Raw genomic sequence first — 22,248 nt, forward strand, 5'->3', positions numbered from 1 at the left:
AAAAACTGACAAATTTTAATTACTGAGGAATGCTTTGCAAGGCAAGATATCTTTTTCACAGGAAAAAGATATGTTGCCTTGCAAAGCATTTGATTCGACAATTAATTTAATACTCTCTGAATACCATTCCTAACAGTGTTGCATTTCATCTTCTGTTATTCAGAAGAGCTAACGTCGCAAAAGTTCTATTATAAACAGCTCAACATCTGTCAAAATACCAAAATTAAGTGGAACAATTTTATGAGAGAGGTTTGTTCGCTAGATTTGCTTCAACTTAATGATCAGATAGGTGGCACTGAAAAAAATAGTCAAAATTGACAAGAGTTTTGTCATGCGGCAAAAAGACAATGTTGGTAGTGTACTTCCACAAGAGTGGATATTCGATGGGTTATGCCATGAACGTGGCAAATGCTTTCTTGTTCAGATTCTGCACTGGGAAGCAAGCACACTTATATCATGGATTCTAGACCATATAGTGGAAGGATCTTCAAATTGCTGGGAAGCCTATAAAACACATGAGCTTGAAAAGGTTGGTTAGAGCCAGTTAGTTGTGGATCACACATTTAATTTTGGTGATCCAACAGTGGGTAATCACACACAAAATGTGGAAAGATTGTGGGGCTCAGTTAAATGGCGAAATAAAAATTAAAGGGGTATGGCTCAACATCATCTAGAGTCATGTCTTTTTACATTCATATGGTGGAAATCCTTTGGAAAGATAAGCATTTTGATTTTATGTTAAAAGCGGCTGCAGAGATATGGCAGCAACAAACTATATGCAAGTAGGTTAAACTTGGAGATAGTCTTGCCGCTGTTTTTATAATGGAGCCCATGAAAATTAAGTACCTTATTTTTATAATATAACTGAGCTATTAGTTCTTTATATATTTTGTTGCCTTTGCAAGGAGTGGTATCTAATTTATATTCCACTTTTATAACCTGTCAGAGAATACAGGCTGAATAAAGGTTTCATTCTAAATTAAAATTATTTTTTTCATCAGTATCACATTTAGAAAAAAAGGCAATAACTCTGCAGAAATCCTGAGATTTTAACGATTAGTTTTAACTTACTATGTAAGCATTTCTTAGGCTTGTTCTTAATCACTGCTAAAAGTATTTCAGTTAAATGATATTATTAAATCAGTTAATAATATTAACTAATTTGATATTTTGGTGATCAATAGCAAATACAGAGTAGATTAATTTTTTTGATAGATATGACCTTGTAGGTAACTTCGTGTAAAAAATTTTGATTTTTATAACCATTTAAAAATATTTTTATGTTTTCTTTTCTAGATCTGCTTGTGTATCCCTGTAATGTATTTTGAATATGCCCATTTTGTTTCATTTAACAAATGATTAATTGTATGAGCCATTTCATTATTTTAAATTTTCAAAGTTATTTATGTTCTGTAAATAAAGAACTTTTTCCCACTCGCTGTGTTTCATTTGTAGTGTAGCAAGTACATCTCAGAAAACTTATTTAACTTTTATAATAGCTATTTCACACTGCATTATTCATTTCATTGAATTATTATGTAAAAATCAATTAAATCTAATGCTTTTTTTTAATTCATGTTATTAATTTTCAAGCTGGAAAGGAGGGAAAAAACTATGAAAATCTTAAATTCTAAATTTCTTCCTCTAGTTAAAAGTTTGCATAGAGAATTCTTGCGTGCTGGGTCTGATGTTATGCAAGCTTTTACTTTTTATGCAAGTGATGACAAACTAATCAACAGAGGTAATCAAGCTGGAAGATTATTTACTGTAAGTAAAAACTTTATATCTTCATTACTGAAATATGTTGGTCATTGTTAAAAATTCGAATCTGATTTTGTTTCATAAATGACTAACACGTGGATACATTGGTTGTTAATCTGAAGAATTTCCTTGTTTAAAATATACCTTGTGTCATATAAAAAGCAAAGAATCTCTTCAGAACTTGTTTAAAGGTTTAAAAATAAATTATTTTTGCAGGGTATTGATATAAACGAAGCTGCTTGCAAAATTGCCAGAGAAGTAGCAGATGAAGGTGATGCTTTAGTTGCTGGTGGAATTTCACAGACTCCTTCATATCTGAGTGGTAAAGGGAAGGAAAGTGTTCAAGCAGAATTCAGGAAACAAGTGCAAGTTCTTACTAAGAACAAAGTAGATTTCTTTATTTGTGAGGTAAGTGATTTGTGCATTGATGCTAAATTTTATAGGTGAATTAATTGGCTAAGTCTCTTTATGCATCTACTAAAGTTATTAACTTTTTCAATTTGAAACTATTGCTTGGAACAGCCTTAGAAATTTTAATTTTTTTAGTTATGAATTTTACAAGTAACGTCTTCAACTACAGACAGATATAAAAACAAAACAAAAAAGTGAACAGGATTTATTTATAGGCAAAAGCACACAGAGGCTATTTGCTGAACAAACCCTAATGATAAAAAGCATCCTAACTATGGAACCCAAACCTGCTCTTTTCCTAATGTTGAGAGGCCTGTGAGCTCGGCATATTTTAGGAGACCTCATAGTACTAAATCATTACAATCACAGAAACATTCATGCTTTATCCATGATAGAAATCTGAATCTAATAATATAGAAATTATTTAGCCTGCTCTTACCAAAGTATTGTTTGGGGGGGGCGCGAATAAACTGAATTTTCTATATAAAATTTAAACTGTGTGAAAGTAAATTTATTTTTCAAAATCGTTTTTAATGTGTTTCAAGTCAGTTAAATTATTGAATCTTGTTAAAAGTCATCTTTTATTTCTGTACTGGTAAATTTCTATTGTGTGGACTTTTTATAGTTCCTCTCATATCTAAAGTGTCATCTCTGTTCTAAGCCTTCTTGTTGTTTTTCACTTTTACACACTGTTGTTACCTGGAATTATTTAAAACCATTGATTAAGTGTCAAAATCATGATATTTATCACTCAGAAAGATACACATATAACCTTTTTGAGCAATTGTATTTATTAATAGAAACCATTTCACATATTACATACTTCACTGAAACCCCATGAAATCTCACCAGTCAGTCTTAGATGCATTATATTTCTTTTTAGAAATTTTATTGAACTTTACTGTCTGTATATATACAGTGGCTCCCAAAAGTGTTCGTACACTTATGATTTTCATTGAAATAGAGCTCTATCCATTAATTAAAAGTAAACTTTCTTAATTAGATTTTAATAATAAGATCTATAATCTATTCGTAACAAAATTACATGAAATATTTTTTAAATATAGCAAAACTTTATTTTTAAGAAATTAATAATCAAAAAATGACAAACATTTTATCTCACAAAAGTCTTCATACCCTAAAATATTTTTGGATAAAATCAAAATTAGAATTATCGTTTGCTGCTTTTTTTAATTTTTGCATTGTGGTGGCATTTAAAAAATTGTTTGCTTTAATTTTTTATTGTTTACTTTATTCTATTTATTATTGAAAAATGGATCAGTAGTAAAAAAATTACAAACAGATTCGAAAATTGATAATTTTTCGCCATAGCAGTGGTAAATCAATTCAAAATATCGCTAAATTAGTTAACTTATCCCATTCTACAATGCAGTATGTGATAAAACGCTTTAAAGAAGAAAATTGGATTGAAAACAAGGTAAGAAGAGGTCGATCGAGAAAGTTAACTAAACATGATGAGAGATTTATTATTAGAAAATCTGTGAAAAACACACGTTCGAGTGCTGTAAAAGTTTCTGCAGAATTTAATGCAAAGTTTTCTACTTCAGTTACACCTGAAACTGTTTGACGAGTACTCAGAGAAGCTGGATTACATGGGCGTTCTGCTCGTAAATTTTTTTTTTTTTTTTTTTTTTTTTTTTTTTTAGTGAGAAAAACAAAAAGCTTGGGCTTCCATTCGTCGAATCAATGATAAATACACCCGAAACATACTGGAATAATGTCTTATTTGCTGACGAAAGCAAATTTAACATTTTTGGTTCCGATGGTCAAATAACTGTATGGAGAAGGAAAAATGAGGAACTTCTTTCTAAGAACTTAGTTGGAACAGTTAAGCATAACGGTGGAGGTCTTCTTGTGTGGGGGTGCATGGCAGCATCAGGACTAGGTAATTTGGTATTTATTGATGGCATAATGAATCATTCTCTTTATTTAAATATTTTAAGAGACAATTTAAAATTATCAGCCTAAAATTTGGGTATTGGGAACAACTTTTTTTTTAATCATGATAACAATCCTAAGCATACAGCTCTCAACATTTGCCTGTGATGTCTGTATAATTGTCCACAGGTTTTAAAAACACCACCTCAGTTGCCAGATTTAAACCCCATAGAACACATTTGGAAAGAACTGGAGGGTAGAGTACGAAAAGGAAACTCAAAACAGTCATGATGGAAGAATGGATGAACATTGATACAGAAATTATAAAAAAAAAAAAAAAAAAAAAAAAAAAACCTAAATAAAATCTATTCCCAGACATTTAAAAGCTGTTGTGGATGTTAAAGGATATCCTACTAAATATTAATTTAACAAAAATTGAAAATATTTACTAATATGTCAAAATTTTTTTAAGTGTATGAAGACTTTTGTGAGATAAAATGTTTGTCATTTTTTATTATTAATTTTTTAAAACTAAATTTTCGCTATATTTTAAAAATATTTCATGTAATTTTGTTACGAATAGATTATAGATCTTATTATTAAAATATCATTCAACAAGTTTACTTTTAATTAATGGATAGAGCCCTATTTCAACGAAGATCTAAGTGCACGAACACTTTTAGGAGCCACTGTATATATATGAGGAATGTAATATATATAGGTGTAAATTAAGTAATGGCAATATAGGTATAAATCAATTTTTAATGAACTTACAAGTACATTTGCATTTCATTCCTTCTATGTAATCTCCAACAAAGCTTATGACCTTTTGCCAAATGTCGGGAAGCCATTGTAGACCAGTGGCAAGGTATTGATTGTTGATGTGAGCGACCATGGATTGCAGATGAAAACGTCATGAAATCGCTGACTTCGGAGGGGTTCCTTCAACTTCGGAAACAGATCGAAGTCACAAGGACTCATGTCGGGTGAGTAGGGAGAGTGTTCCAGGATTTCCCACTGTCACCGTCGCAAAAGGAGAGTGACATTGTTTGCGAAATGGCATGAGCGTTGTCATGCAATACAATAGGGAGATTGTTGTGCAATAAACTTGGACATTTGCGCTGCTTAGCCGGTCACAGATGGTGCTGTAGAAATCGGCAATAGTAATCTGCTTTGACAATTTGTCCTTCAGGTACAGCATGTGTAAGAATCACACCGTCCCAGTCGTATGCCAGAATCAGCATAACCTTCACCTGACTGGATTCCAGTCGAAATTTCTGTGGACGTAGCGAACCTTGGTGACACCATTCATTTGATTGACGCTTTAATTCAGGCTCATAGGCTCGTGCCCATGTCTCATCAATGGCAACAATGTGCTGCAGAAATGCGTCTCCTTCATTGCGGTATCTGTCCAAGTGGATGCCGGCCAGTGCATACCAATGCCATTTCTGTACTTCGGTTAGTCGATGTGGAATCCACCGGGAAGCAATTTTCCTCATGTTGAGAGATTTTTGCATTATGCACCACAACGTTTGATGACTCAGACCAACCTCTAAGGATAATTCTCGGACAGTCCATCGGCGGTCTATGGTAAGGAGACCGCTCAGGATGTCAATCTGCTCTTGAGGAATGGAGGGTCGATCTGTGCGTTGCAAATCTGCAGTCTCATTCTGACCTGAACGAAATCCTTGAACCCATCATGCTACTATCCTATACGGTAAAGCATATGTGCCACGGGGTTCCACTAATCCTCGATAACATTCTGTTGCATTTTTGCCATGGGCAACCTAAGATTTTAAGCCACGACCACTGATCACATTTTGAAAACATGCTTTAGAGCGATGGAAACAAAACTCCTCACTTTAACGCCACACAACAACTACCCTTCTAAGCAGATTTACTGTTTTTTGCACTCTACATATCGATAACAGCGCCACCTTACTACTCCCATATCCTATTTGCGCATGCCCGCCCTTCTGTGAGTTTCAAGGTTAAGTTGCCACTATTTAATTTCCAACTCTTGTATATATATAGTTTATCATTTTAATATAACTGTGTATATATACATATATAGTTTATCATTTTAATATAATAACTATGGCGATAATCTTATATATATATATATATATATATATATATATAAGATTATCATTTTAATATATATATTAAAATGATAAAGTAAAATGGCATTGCATATTTTTCCATCAATCGTGAATTTTGATGGAGGTTTTGCCAAAACTGCAGCAACAATTTCAGTGGAAAGTTTGAAGCAATAGATAAAACTTAATACCTATGAGTTGAAGCTTTGTGGTTATCTGACAAAGAAATTCATTAAAAACTAGATCCGGAATTTTTGGCAGTCAAAAATCCCTAATGGAGTAAGTATAACATAACAACAAAACTGTTACCTTCTTTAGGTAACTGATACCACATAAATTCGCTTAAATATTTACTTGTAACAAAAGTTTTCTGCCAAAAAAAGTTCTTAATAAAGTTAGGGGAAAAACGCATAAAAGCAGCTTAGTGCAGGTAATAATCCACCAAATCTATGATTTTCTGCTAACGTTTTGGTAGTTTTCCAAAGTCTTCGACCCAGAAACTTTGTGGCTGCGAGTCCAAAAACAGATGAACCTCATTTTGTTCTTCCTGTGCCAAATGGAAGATGGCACCAGCAAGATGCAACTGCAGGTATGAAAAAAGGTAGAAGTCCGAAGGAGCGATGTCGGGGCAATATGGAGGGTGTGGCAGAAGATCCCTTTCGAGTCCTTACAATCGGTGAATGCAGACACATGTGGTCTTGCATTAGCTTGATGGAACATTACTTTTTTTTGCACCAAAACTCACTTGGACATTTTTACTTGATATCAGCGTCCCATTGTACAACTTACTGTCAAGGGTTTCGCCTTTTCGCAAATATTCTTTGTTGCATAATACCACGGCAATCCCACCAAATATAAAACATGATCTTTTTGTTAGTCAAATTGCAGTTTGTGACACTGCCGACTGGCTCACCGGGTGCAGGCCAACAACCTTTTTGGCCTGTGTTGTTGAAGTAAATCCACTTTTCATCACAAGTGACGATTCAATCCAGAATTTTGTCCTTGCATTGATAGAGCAGATTAATGCAAGCCTGAACACATCTGTCCTTATCTACTTGAATCAGCTCATGTGCACCCAGCGATTGAACTTGTACATCAAGTTTATGGGATGCATAGTGCGACTTATGGACATGGTACTAATGTCTAACTCCTTAGGAAGCTCTGGAATGGCTGCATACTTATTTTCTTTCACAAGTTCTAGCAGGCGGGCCTCATCAACATCAGTAGGCCAGCCACAGCACTTTACTTGAATGTCACAGTCTTTGTTTTTGAACTATCAGTACCAAACCTTTCAGTGTCATATGATACAACATTAGTATCGAAAGCTGTATACATGATTTAGTGTAGTTTCATTTCAGACACATTGTGCTTAATGATATTTTTATACAAATTTCACAACACTGTGTTTTAAAGCAAGTCTCTTCAATTAAAATGCTAATAATCATTTGACAAAATATGATTAAAAATGGCAATGCGAACTGTTTGCACAGATGATATTTTCTGTCATAGGAAACTTTCATTAAAACTCAATGCAAATCCGAGGGGCATCATGTTGTTCCACAATGTGCTTTAGCATGCTATTTTGATGAACTCTACAGCCTTTTCTTGTTTAGAGTATCCTCATCGATATAACAAGTCCCACAACTTTGATAATTCTCCACTTCTTACTTTTCTGTTGAAGGCAGGTCCCAAATTTTAACCCTATTTGTAAAATATAGGGAAAAAATAGAGAAATAGCAGTTATATTATAATATCTTTACAAAACCTTATGTGGCTTACTGAAAATCAGTATTACCTAAAACCAGAGCGAAATTCTTTTGAGTGTATAGTGATGTCTTGCTTAACCATTCTTAGCAATAAATTGTGTTGTTTGGTGACCTTTTGAAAATGGTCAGGGGCAAAATACTCAAGTACCTTTGAAATAGTAGCTGAAGTAGTGTATTTATATAGGCCATTCAAAACACTTGTTAAATTGTGAGAACTTTGCAGGAGTTATATTTTTTTAGAATCTTTTCTGAGTAATTATTCACATATTATCAAAATTACAAACATGTGCACACATACATACATATGTGTATTATCTTTCCTTTTATAATTCAGATTTTTATTTATATCAGTTTTTTAACAAGTTATTAAATTTTATTTTACATAGTATTTTGAGCATATCGAAGAAATGGAATGGGCTGTTGAAGTATGTAAAGAGACTGATTTACCAGTTGCAGCAACAATGTGCATTGGTACTGAGGGTGATCTACATAATAAATCTGTTGGAGAATGTGCAGTGCGAATGGCAATAGCTGGTAAGTCAATAGTATATATGTTGTTTTTATTTTTATCTTCATGTATTAAATATTGGAGGTTTTTATTGATCCATATTACTGATTATAAACAATTAACACTTCATTTGGCTGAGTGTTTGGCCCCAAGCTGTAGAGTTTTCCAAAACCTTGAAAAGAACTTTTCTTGTACTTCTTTGTACTAACAATTTCAAAATAAACCTGCCTTTTCGTATATAGTAGGGAAAGAGCAGTGGGAGGCCTCAGACTGCTTCCAGAGTGTTCTTCGTCAAAATTGGGGTGAAGTTGCACAGTTAGTACTGTGGGACTATAACTGTACAACCTATGGCGAAATTCTGGAGTGGTGCCTACTTATGCCTGTACCTTTTGTACTTGATTCCAAAATGAACTGCTACTTTGTCTTGCTGTGATTTCATCTGATATTCTGCCTCGGTGGATTCGATCATGGCCAACAGTAGAAATGACCATGGAATTTCTGTCGTGATGTCACAACTTCTTTCTGAACTCGACCCTTCCATTCGAATGATTAAACTTCATCATTGCATAACATAATAGAATGCTTTCTTACATCAGATTTTAACAGCTTTATATATACCTAATATGCATTCATTTTGTTTCTGTGATCATATTATTTATGCCTCATTTTGGAAACTTTTTAAAATGCCAATTTAAATTGAAAAAAAATTGGTAAAATAGTATCAATGCATGTTTATTGGCATTTGTAAATGTTTCTCTTATATAGTGTGATTAATCAGGTATCATGCATTCCATCATTTATTCTTTCATCACTTATAAAGTAATATTTTTGAAGCATTAAATATTTAAAAATTATTTGTCATAAGATGTTCTTTAATTAGTTTTGCAAAACAGGTACAGAAATATATATTCCTTTTGTAAAGTAAAAAAAATGCAAATTAACAAAACACAATCAAAATTTTTATTTTCACCAAAAAATCAATTAATTATCTTGGAGGAAAGTTTCATGTATTTAAATATTATTAAAAAATAAAGAAATATAAGAAATGAGAAACAGGTTTTAACTGAATGGTATACAGAAAAGTGTAAGAAATTACAAAATGGAAAAAATTATCTTGCAATTTCAGATGCCTAAATTTTATCATAAAATGTGTTTTATTGTATTAGTAAGCTATCTTCATGATGTCAAATAAGCGAGCAACCAATATTCTTGTTTCATTTTTTAATAAACTGACTGAAAAACCAAATATCTGAATGTTAGACACGTACTTTGAAAAGATTCTCAGGCATTTGACATGTAACTATATTTTTAGTGCTGCCTACAGCATAAAATGTCAGAATTGTATATCATAACTAGTTATATGATTGCACTCATATAAACCAAATATTTTAATAACACATAGTTTACAACATTATAAACACATAGTTTTATAGTGTTCTTATAATTTAAATGAGTAACCCGAACATTATTTTTAAGGTTTTAAAATGTTTTAAAAAAGCAAAAGCTTCGAACATCAAAATTTTACTACAAATGCAAAACACTTTTTATATTAGCTCTATATATATTCACAACATGTAATTACTTAGGTTAGAAAAATACCTTTATGAAGATAAATAAGTTGGTATTTTCTGACGTCATTTTCAGAAACAACATGCTTGAGTAGATTCACATAAATTCATTTTTTAATAATAAATACATTATTTGAAAATCTTAATACCAATAAAGAATATCCAAAATAATTTCTTCAAACTTTTAGAAACCACAGAATACCCATATTATATCAGAATTTTGAATACACATAAATCTTATAACTGTACATGACATGTGCAATTTGAAGGAGTCATATTGGGTTAAGCGAATAACCACGACATTGTTTTAAATATTATAAAGGCCTTAAATAACCGATTTTTACCAGAATTAACATCCAGTCTCTTATTACATATATTAAAAATATACCATCATGATGATAAATAAGGAGGATGACAGTGTGATTTAATACCAACAATGGATAAGCATGATATAAGGCTTTGGCTTTTTTAAACTGATTATTTCTCAATAAGTTGATTTTTGTGAAAAATTAAGTAAGTTAACTGCTCTTTATCTATTTTTTGATCGCATTTTGGAAAAATGATTAAAATTTTGGGCTTGTCTTCAATGGAACATCATGCAGTAGAGTACTTTCAAATTTATGGGATTCGGACTTCAAGAAAAGTATAACTTAAAGTGAAAATAGATAAACACTTACTATGCAATATAAAAAATTATGACAAGTGAATGCCCGTAACTTGTTGATAAACTAAAGAAAGAGAAATCTTTTCCTTCAAACTTCTGTCCGAACTACTTGCACAAGTTTGGTGACATCATTGCCAGTTTTCATGAACAATAAAATTTCACAATCAAATATGATGTTTTACTTTGCTATTTATGTCTAGAATGCCATTTTTTCTTTCGACAGTCTCACATAATTTAAATGTAGATGTTTAATATTTTAGTTGACAGCAAATAAAATGATTCTTTTCATAATTTTAGGCTGGAAATGTTTTCTTTCATTCGTCTTTTTTGCTTTGCACTTTTTATACACTCAGTTATCCAGAATTTTTGCAGATCCGGAATTTAGTGTTTCCCGAGCTATTATTGTAAATCAAAAATTAAATTAAGAAAGCATTTTAAGTCTTTTAAAAGGGCAATAAAGTAAAAAATTTTAAAACATTTAAAAATTTGAATTAATCATTAAGACATAATTTACCACAAATACTATAAAAATTACTACAAAAATAAACTGAATATTAAGAATTTTCAAAGTAAGAAACCAGAAGAACCAAAGTAAGAACCACTGAAGAAATTGAAAGCAGTGTGCTAAAATATGAAATAAATTTTGAACCAAGAAAAAACATAATTATACTAAAAAGCTTAACATAATTATACTAAAAATCAAAAGTAAATATGTTTCAAGTCAAAATATGTTGAGGAAATGAATTTATTTAGAGGAAATCTACTAAAAGTAAAATAAATAAATAAGAATTTTTAATAATAATTAATGCAGAAAAATTTCTAAATTGTATGTAAAAAAATATAAAAATTTGAAGGCTTATAACCTAAAATGGGGAAAAAAAAGAAATAATAATTAAAATAAAAATTTAAAAAAGGCAATAAGCCTAAAATTAGAAAAAATTGAAATGAAACTGAAGCAATTAATTCAATTAATCTGAATGGAATATGAAAAAGAAAATAAAACCTGAATGAATTCAACCAAATGTGGTTATTCATGTGGGTTTCTCTTCTTTCTTTTTTTTTTTTTTTAAATTAGTTTTTATTAATTTCATTGAATTGTTTTTTGTTTCAGTTCTGACATGTATACTTCTTGTTACAATGTTAACTCCTTACTTGATTTAATTTTTTATTTAATTTTGCAGCTTACTGCACAACTTTAATAATTTCTAAACTTTATATATGTATTTATATACTCCTATGCTAAAAAAATTCGGGGAAAATGCCTGTAGGTATGCAGCATATACCAGAAGAAGGTACACTTGCTTTAGTCCTGACATACTTGGAAGCACTGAGAGAGTGCCTTTTCTAGTGTTTGTTATAGACTGTCATGTCGTTTTAGATAAACATTACCCCCCCCACACACACACACACAGAACATCTTGATAGAAAAGAATAAATAGCAGGGTCGGGAAGTTTGATAAGTTTGGGAAATCTGGCATAATGTGATATGATGTAATCTATTTCTGATAAACAAAATCCAAGCTTTTTTGCTCAAAATATGATGTTATATATTATGCTCAGAAGATTTTTTAACTCCATTTGCAGTACAATACCAACTAGGCCATAATTTAATGTTTCTTTTGTGAAAAGTATACTAATGGAATTCAGCACCTAAATTCATATATTGCAAGTTTAATGCATACAACATAACATTTTTGCAAACATTTTGAAACAGAGGGATAGTTATATATGGATTTATATGTGTATAAGTTGGTTGGTTGGTTGGTTGGTAACGGAGGACGGGGACGCCTGATGTCTAACAGAGGTAAACAGGCATGTGTCCCGTGCCCTCCACTAACCAGGAACAACTCCCTGGGGCCTCAAGAGGCCGCCTCGGGAGCTTTTTAGGATGTTAACAAGATCATTTACATGGCCATACAAGGGCAGATTGCATTCGTTATACCGTTTTGACATTTGTTGTTGCAATTTGCTATGGTAATTTTGCACATTCACAATAAAATTCTAATAAAAATACAAATTAAATATACAGATACAAAAATACAGTTACAAAATAATAGGATCGAATTACAGGCTCATAGGGGGAAAAAAATAAAAAAAAATAAATAAATAAAAAGTAAAAAATAAAAATAAATAAATAAAATAAAATAAAATAAAATAAATAAAAATAAAAAAAATTAAGTATTATGCATATACAGAAAAGGAAATGTTAAATACATTTGATTGTACATTATTTGAAAGGTGTCTGTAATAGGGACTTATGTAAATTTTAGGAGTAGACTTATGTGTCTGAGAATGTGGAACTGCATGCTGACTTAGTTAGTGTATCATGTCTTGAGAGTTTTGGTTAATGAGGAGAGCACAAATCTTGGCCCATTCTCTTGAGCTTGTTAACAACTTTGCAAATTGTATTTACTGCCGGTTTGTGCTTTATAAGGAAGCGGTGATAAGCTTCACTATTGTTGATAGGAAGAGGGAGGTGATTTCCTGCTGTCAGATGGCATTCAAAAACATAGTGGTCTGGGGAGCCTTCTGCTCCGCAGGTGCATATGTCCGTGGTTGTTATGCCATGTCTATTGAAGTAGGTCGGGAATGGGCCGTGTCCCGTAATATAAGCCGTAAGAGGAGCTATTGCAATGTTGCGTTCAGTGCTGACTTTCGGGAGGTAGCTGTATGTACGTCTTCCAGTTGTGCAGTGCATCCAGTCTTCCTGCCAAAGATTTAGGCCTTGACCCCGTAATAGCCCTTTGAGGTAGGAAGGAGGGGCTGGGATTGTGATTTTTTCAGCTTCTGGATCAGTGGCTGCTTGCTTGGCCAGGCTATCAGCTGCTTCATTCCCCTCATTTTCTGCATGTGCCTTGATCCATGTTAAGGAGAGATGTTTCTGTGGGTTGCGCTGTAAAAGTTGTTGTAATTTGATGATCAAGGGCGAGGTGTGGTTGTGATTATCTAGTGCTAGAAGCGTTGACATACTGTCAGTGAAAATTTTTGCCCGTTCTATATTATTATTGAAAATGTAATCTACCGCGGTTATAATTGCTTGCACCTCCGCCTGGAACACACTGTTGTTTAAGTCAAGGCGTCCTTTCCATACATGGATGATTCTTCCTTTGTCATAGTGTGCAAAGGCGCTGCCTATTCCATCTTCCTGCTTAGAGCCATCGGTGTATATTTGCGTATCCCTTGAAACTCGCGTCATTGACAGTGGCTGTATCCGTGAGATATTAATTCTTATTCCTGTGCCTTTACGTGCAGGATGAGTGTGAAGAGTGTTACCTGGGCTTTGAAATTGCAGAGAGCTGTATGTTATGTTGCCAAATGTTGCATCTTTGCGGAGGTATATGAGGGTGGTGTACACTGCCTCTTGTTCTGCCCGTATGTGGAGTGGAATGAGCCCTGCAAGGACTGTCGCTGAGCTGGTGGCTGTGGTGCGGTACGCTTTACAGAGATTCAGGGCGAATGGTCGTTGAAGAGATGTAAGATGTTTGATCTTTCGTCCTCCCATCGGTTGGGCCCATACGGCAGCAGCATACAAGACTATTTTTTCAGCTACCACATGGTAGAGGATCTTCTGAATATGATGATTCTGACCCCAGTTTTTACCTTGGAAGGCGCGGGCCTTTCTGGCTATAGCTGATGTTTTGTTTTTTAGTTCTTAGATGTGAGGGATCCAGGTTAGTTTTTTATCCCAGATTACACCTAGGTATTTTAGCGTTTGGACAATCTTTATGTTGGCTCCTTGTAGTTTGATGCAGGGGCGGCGCGTTGGGTTCGTGCCTGCTTTGGGTATTATTATTGCTGATGACTTTGCGGTAGAGATTGTAAGCTTTAAGTTGCTGCAGATATTGGCGAGGAGGGAGCAGACTTCGGTGCCGTTTTTCTCGAGCTCCGCACGAGTGCGACCTTTGACAAGAAGAGCTGCGTCGTCTGCGTAGGTGATGACACTTGTATGTCGTGGCCAGTTTGCATCCAGTACAGAGTTGAATGTTAAATTCCAGAGAATCGGTCCAGCACAAGAGCCTTGGGGACATCCTCTTTCTTGCACTTTGAAGGTAGTGTCATTGTTGATGACTATGAGAAGACTACGATTCTCTAGATAACTACTAAAAATGCTGAAGAGGTTGGATGGACACTGTGCGTCTCGGAGGGCCTGTCTTATCGCTGGCCACCAGAGTGTGTCAAATGCACTCTGGAGGTCAATGGATATGAAAGCTGTATGGAAACCTGTGGTGCTATTGCGTTGAATTGTTTCACGAATTTTGCAGAGGGCATGCGTAGTGGACAGACCAGTGCGAAAGCCATACTGCCTGGGGCTGAGATGATTGTTGCTATGGAGATGATATTTTAGTCTGTTAACAATTAATTTCTCGTAAATTTTGCCCAGGGTTGGCAAAAGGCATATCGGGCGAAAGGAGCGCGGGTCTTGCGGGCTTTTATTCTTTTTCAGGAATAGGACAACTTGTCCTTTCTTGAATGCCTGCGGGAATATTTGGTTGTCAAACAGTTGGTTAAAGAATTTGTAGAAGAAGGAGGGACGTGCTTTGTAGGCAACTTTGATGATGCTATAGTCCAAGCCGTCTGGACCCGGGGCCTTTTTCAGGGGTAGGTGTTGGAAAATTTGCTTGACTTCCTTGTCACTAAATGGTATATCATGTGGAGTCGGTGGGATGGTGGTATTCATGCGAACAATTTTCTGTGCTGGCGTATCTTCCTCCGCGTTGTCTGTGGGGAAGACTTCGTTAAGGATTGTGGTGGCTGTATTTTGCACTGGATTGTCGTTGCTTGTATTTGGTGGCTGCATGAAGATTTGAGCTGGCTGATATATTTTACTTGAGGCTAGCTTGTGGAGGATTCCATACGGATTGCTGTTTTCGGTGCAAAATTTCCTCCAACTGGTAATTTTGGCTGCTAGTATGTTGTTTTTGTAAAGAGCTCGCTCCTTGCGGAATGTCGCCAATAGTTGGATTTTTCTGTCTTCATTGGTGGTGGAACATATGCGGCGTCTGATAGCTCTGCATTTTTGCCGTTGTTGTCTGAGCTCTTTCGTCCACCACTTAACTCCTTGTATTTTCTTCGCTGCGCATGTGGGGAGTAGTTCACTACAGGCTGCTTTAAGGTTTTCAAGTAGTCGGTCTGTGAAAATCTCCATGCCTTCTGGGCTGTTGTGAAGCGCAAGGTTGTTTTCCTCATTACTTAAGATGCGTGTGAAGGAGCGACTGAGGGGGCGGATCTTGCTGCCTGGAAGCCTGTACCTACGTAGGACTGTGAATTTCGTGTCACAGTTTATGAGAAAGTGAAGGTATTTGTGATCGGAGCAGCTCTCATCATCGACCACAGTCCAGTCTTGCACTAGGTTTGCGATGCTGCTTGAACAGAGGGTGAGATCTGGCCAGCCCACATGATAGGTATTATCAAATGTAGGTGGGGAATCGGATGTATTTAATAGATGAATGTTATTGGCTGCCAGAAAGTCCTCAAGCTCCTGTCCCTTCGTCGTAGTATCTGCATATCCCCATATGGTGTTATGCGCATTAAAATCACCACTAAGAAGCAGAGGGGTTGAAGGGCATCGTTGTATGGTGTCAAGAATGTATGAGGTGGTGCCAGTGATATTGTCCGTTGGGGAAGAGTAAATTGAAGCTATTATGTACTGTGCATTATTGAATGCTAGTAAGATGGCAACGAAGTCTCGTTCTTGCTTGATGACTATTGGAGACCAGGATGGGTTGGTGCATGCTATTGCGGCTCTGGGGGATTTTTCGTTAGTTTCTGCTTTACGCTGATAAACTTTCCACGATATGGGAAGGCTTGCTACTTGACCCTCTCTACAATAAGGTTCCTGTATCAGGAGTAGATCTGCATCGTAGGATGTTGCATGAGTGACTGCTTGAGATGTCGCTGCCTGCGCTCTTTGTAGATTAATCTGGACGCATTTTATGGGGCTAAATGTTACTTGGTTGTTGTGGTCTGTAGGCATAGATTGATGGATGTCTGCAGTGCTATTACTCATAGGTTGTGCTGCGTTTGATTCTTTCAACGTACCTGCTGTAGGTGGGACAGGAGATGTCATAGGCGGGGTGGGCGCAGGATATTTTGTTATTACTTCTGTAGTTATAGTCTGCACAGTTGATGCAGGTGGCCGTCCCGGATTTGCAGTTCTTGACGTTGTGGCTTCCGGAGCAGTACTCACAGTAGACTTTGTTCTTGCAGTCTTGCTGCGTGTGCCCGAATTCCTGGCACTGGAAGCGTCGTCTGGTGTTGAAGAATTCAGCAATTCGGTGCACTCTCCAGCCAAGATACAATCTGGGGTATTGCATGATGCGGTGGAAGGCTGATGGCTGACATTCCAGCACCCATTTGACGCCATTTGCTTTATCTTTTAGCCGGTATAAGACTTTTGTAGTGCTGCTGGTAAGATTGTGTTCAGAGCCTAGTGCCCGTTCAATGTCCTCCTTGGTGACGTCTAGTTTTACGTCGTGGATTGCGACTCTAGGTAGTCTGACTGCTGGCAGTTTTGTTTTGGCAAATTGTTTGCCTTGCGTGCTTTCTAGTGTCTTTGTGAGGTGGGTGAGATCCTCTTTGGTGGCGCAGTCAACAGCAATCCCCTCCTTCTGGATATTTCTAACTGAGTGTATTTTTACACCTAGTGATGGGAGAGGGAATTTGGCATTCAGGTGTTCCTTTAGTACTTTCCTTGTGGCGTTCGAGTCTTCTTTTGGGTAAATAAGAAGTGTGTGTTTCGTAGAATGTGATGCCACTTGCGCGTAGGAACGCTCGATAACCGGAGCTGCTGCTGGGTGTATTGTTGGTTGAGGTGGAGAGTAGGAGAGTCCTGAATCAGTATTAACACCTGTGTTGGTTTTAGCTGGAGGTGGAGTGGCAGCAGGTCCTCTGGTGGCTAGAGTCCGGAAGGCCTCTAAAATGGCCAATAGTTTCTTTCTTTGCTCTGTCGGTAACAGGTACTTGTTATTTTTTGTACTGGTGCCAATGTCTTTGGCTTTCTCGTAGAGTGTATTAATCTTTTGTTCGTAATTAAGACTTTCAGTTAATACGATTGTTGCTGCGTCGAATTTGCAAAGGCGTACTGACGCTTCTGCATCAGGCATAGTGCTGGTTTGTGCTGGAAGGAATATGGGTGATGAGGAAGTTGAGTATAGCAATCAAGGGGTATTTTGGTGTATTTACCAGTGTAGAAATGCCGCTAGATAAGTTGTATAAGTATACATAAGCACTGGTCATACAGTGCTCGATCAGGAAAGTGGGAATACTCTGCTCAATCTGGGAAAGTGACAAGTAATGCAAGTAATACTCTGCTCAATCAAATATGACAGGTAACACACTGATCAATTAAAACAGTAGCAGTAGAGCTGTACACTTCTTAATTAGTAAAGATCAATTAAAAGTCTATGGGCCGTATAATAAAGGTATAGAACATGATATCACACAGAATACAAGCACTGAAACTATTCTCTGTATAAAAATTAATTCAATCAAATTATTATTATTAGCTAGAAGTATATAACACAAAATATCAGCATAAATACTTAATTAGCTAAAATATTGTAAGCCAGAATTATATAATTATACAACACATTAGGGGGAAAACTTGATTAATTAAATTTTTGTAAGCTAGAAATACATTACACAAGATACTAGCCCTTACTGATATATAAACACTCACAGATCTAAGTATGGTAAAATGTATAAAACAGGAAAATATACAAGATACGATCACTGAATCAAATATGACTGAATTAAATATGACAAATACTCTGCTCAATCAAATATGACAGGTAACACACTGCTCAATTAATAAAGTAGCAGTAGCGCTGTACACTGCTTAATTAGTAGAGATCAATGAAAAAGTCTGTGGGCCGCATAATAAAGGTATAGAACATGATATCACACAGAATATAAGCGCTGAAACTATTCTCTGTATAAAAACTAAATCAATTAAATTATTATTATTAGCTAGAAGTATATAACACAAAATATCAGCATAAATACTTAATTAGTTAAATTATTGTAAGCCATAGTTATATAACGCACAGCTAGAAATATAATACACCACATACTAGCACTTACTGATATATAAACACTCACAAATATAAGTATAGTTAAATTTATAAAACAGAAAAATATACCAGGGCTAAAGGGCTGGCTCATCAGCTCCTCGCCGCTGAAACCGGAAGAAGAGAGTGATGACATAGATGGGTTCGCTTGCTGCTTTGAAAGAGTGCCTTATACCACCTTCGGTTTCATGAGTATTTGCTTGAAAATCAAAAGTTTTTGAAAAACTGTTCGGTAAATAATATGAGGAAGAGATTTTATCTAATGAAATTACAATGTGTATGGATATATAGCTGACCTAGTAATGTAGCTATGGTCGATTTAATTAAACTATAGTACGTGTAAAATATAAGCCTTAAACTAATATTTAAAGTCGAATATACATTAAATATGGTTAATTTTTTTTTACGATATTTTTTGAAATGTATGTAAATAGTAACTTATCGATAAAAAACATTGACAAATTTCTATATTTACGAATAATTCTTTCTATATTTACGAATAATTCTTAAAATATCACAAGTTGGGTTATAGAAATATCAAATAAAATTATGCAAACGTATATTCAGAATACGTCCTTACAAACTCATCTGATTAAAAGCTAATGAATGCTAACAACATATTTCATAATATATTAAATCCAAACAAATTTCACTTCATTTAATTTTGTCTTTCAACTAGCACTGGAAATGAGATAATTAGGTTTTTGTAAGTCTTGACAATGACTATTATGAAAGCATTATTATTGATCATAAGGATTACTATGCAGTGTCCATTACTCATAAATTAATAAAAATATTTTAAATTGACATTTATATACTTTCTTATGAATAGTGTAGTCTTATATTTTAAAAGCATGTATTCTAATGCTAATTTATCTCTATGCAGAATTTCATGTTTTGTTTTGTATAGTTTCATAAATAACCAAAAACGTATAAAATAAATCACATAACACATTATGAATAATAAACCAAATAATAAAATCTTATTTTTAATACAATAAAATGAATTAGTTTACATGATTTATTTCCATTTACCTATTTTATGGTTAACTTTTCTTGCCTACACAAGGGATGCATTCCAATTTAAGTGTCAAACTCTTATGACTGTTCATAATCAGCAAAATAAACGAATCGTGTTCCTATTGAGGGACGAAAGACATTTTTTAAGTTTAGAAATATGATTTTCAATTGCTCCCATACATTTTGAAGAATTTTTTTCAACCTTCGGGGAGGCTTCTCAAGGAAAATTGCTGATATCTACCAATCATTTTACGCATAATCATTTAATTACAATGCTTTTTGAAGTGCCATTTGGAAACAAGTTAATTCGCTTTTGTTTCACTAATGCAGTTATTTGTATTTCGGTATATATGGTTAAAACATAAATTTTCATTTTCCATTTTCTCGATTAATTTTTAGGCCCGAAAGAGATGTTATTCTCGAATGGGATATTAGTTTTGATATGCCTTATCGAGACTAATATCTGCATGAATGTATACATGTTTCTCGAACTGTGAAAAAACAACTGTACATAGAGCCACCAAATTTTCAATAACATAATCCTCCACTTGAACATGGCCACCTGGAAGCTCGAATTCTGAATATTGTATTTGTTTTATTATCTATTTCATATTTTGTAAAAAGTTTAATGAATTTTTAAATAACAAGCTCAACGATCACAAAGCAAGCAGTGGCAACACTGTACGGAAAAAACCATTTTTATCTCCAGCGCGCGAGACTGTCTGTCGGAAATTTTAAAGAAAAATGTTTTTAAATATTTTGAGATTTTGATGTTGAATCGAATTTTATGTGTAGGAGACGCCAAGAAAGGGATGTTTGATAAATAAAGTAAACATCAAAACGTTAATAATAAAAAGGCTAAAAAAATTTGTAAAGCCAACTCAGTAAGAAAACTGAATATTGATATGATGAACTGATTAAATACTGGACCCCCCCTTTGCACTTAAACCATAAAATTCAATTCAACAGAAATATCGCAAAAGAATTTTAAAAATGAGCATCTCTTTAGAATTTCCGATTCAGATTCTCGCGCGCTGGAGATAATTTTTTTTGGGGGAGGTGGAAATGTTGCCACTGCTCGCATGGAAATCGTTGAGTTTGTTAATCAAAAATTCATTAAAGTGTTACAAAATATGAAATCGATAATAAACAAATTCCAAATTAGGGCTTACAGATGCCCATATTCGGTGGAGGATTACGTTATTCAAAATGTGATGTCTCTAGGTACTGTCATTTTATCACAATGTGAGAAACATACATACATTTATGCAAATTCTTCATTATTTAATTTCTTTAAATATAATGCAGGGCTCTAACATTTGCTGGCAATAATTTGAAAAGTGGTACCACGTTTATAGTGATTCAACGCAGAATGCCAAAACGAAATTAATAGCCCTTTGGGCTTAAAATAATAATAATAAAAAAAATAAAAACAGAAAAACGTATGCTTGCTATGCTGCCATTCTTTCGTCTACTGAAGGTTTCTGTACAGAAATTGTTGAAATATCACGTTTGTTTCTTTCGTATTATGGTACGCATTACTGCAGGTAGCAACGGCACAGGGGTCCATTTTTTTGAATAATTTCCCGTTACAAACACTAATTCATTTTAAAAATATCCTCAGCTATAATTTTCAGTTCAAAGAAACCTCTTTCAAAGAAATAAGAAGTAAAGATTTAAGCTTTCGCACTGTGAAGCTCTGGTCAGTAGACGAGGCGACGAACCCAGTGACGTCACACTGCTTCCCAACTGGGTTCGTGTCGGCATCGTTCCCCCTCAAACGGATGACCTAGCCCTTCTTTTTCTTTAGCCCTGAAAATATACAAGATACGATCACTGAAACGAATCCTTGCAAAACTGCTAATATTTAGGAGGGTGGTATACAGGATTAAGGAATGAATACGCAGCTAATTTACCAGCTCCTAATTGAACGCACAAAATCATAAGTTTTAAACAGCTATTATTACCCTGATGCTATTTAGGTGACTGCTATTGTGTAAATGTAATGCAATCTTAATTATTGCTCGTAGGATTATCGGATATTTTGTTTACCGGATAATTAAAACAATCCTACCTTGATTGCAGGGCTTCTTCTGCGCTTCCTTTGTTCTCTATGAAGTAAACACAATAATATTTATTAAACACTAATAGTGCTGAGTACTGCACACACACGCTGTAGAACACTGTATTCGCACAATACTATCATTGTATCACAAATTAGCTCACACTACTACGTTAATTGTTGGTTTCAGCTGAGAAAACCGAAGTTTCTGATTCGTACTGCTACGTCACACTGCTATGTGAATTGCTCTTTTCAGCTGGGAAATCCTTGGTCGTTTATCTTCTATGTATTTCATCTGTTGAATTAGGTAATCCAAAAGCGAAGGCACAACACAATTAGAACAGATCACTATAACGCACTAATGAGCACTACACTGTAAGAACTGATGTCAACACACTCACCATGATACACACTACGCTGT

At 34.6% G+C, this 22,248-nt stretch overlaps 1 protein-coding gene across 2 annotated transcripts in view; it reads left to right on the forward strand.

Moving 5' to 3' along the window:
* The window catches only part of LOC118195838 (betaine--homocysteine S-methyltransferase 1-like), a 145,966-nt gene that overhangs the window by 107,271 nt on the left and 16,447 nt on the right, over positions 1 to 22,248 (forward strand). For both annotated transcript variants that reach the window (XM_085810984.1, XM_085810985.1), the window contains exons 4-6: positions 1,649 to 1,767; positions 1,978 to 2,169; positions 8,323 to 8,470. In XM_085810984.1, coding sequence (XP_085667110.1) covers positions 1,649 to 1,767; positions 1,978 to 2,169; positions 8,323 to 8,470 — 459 coding nt within the window. The remainder of the gene's footprint in view (positions 1 to 1,648; positions 1,768 to 1,977; positions 2,170 to 8,322; positions 8,471 to 22,248) is intronic.

The sequence above is a fragment of the Stegodyphus dumicola genome, chromosome 2 (assembly GCF_044657685.1).
Source record: "Stegodyphus dumicola isolate Sdum_Otavi_A_Nest chromosome 2, ASM4465768v1".
NCBI classification, from domain to species: Eukaryota; Metazoa; Arthropoda; class Arachnida; order Araneae; family Eresidae; genus Stegodyphus; species Stegodyphus dumicola.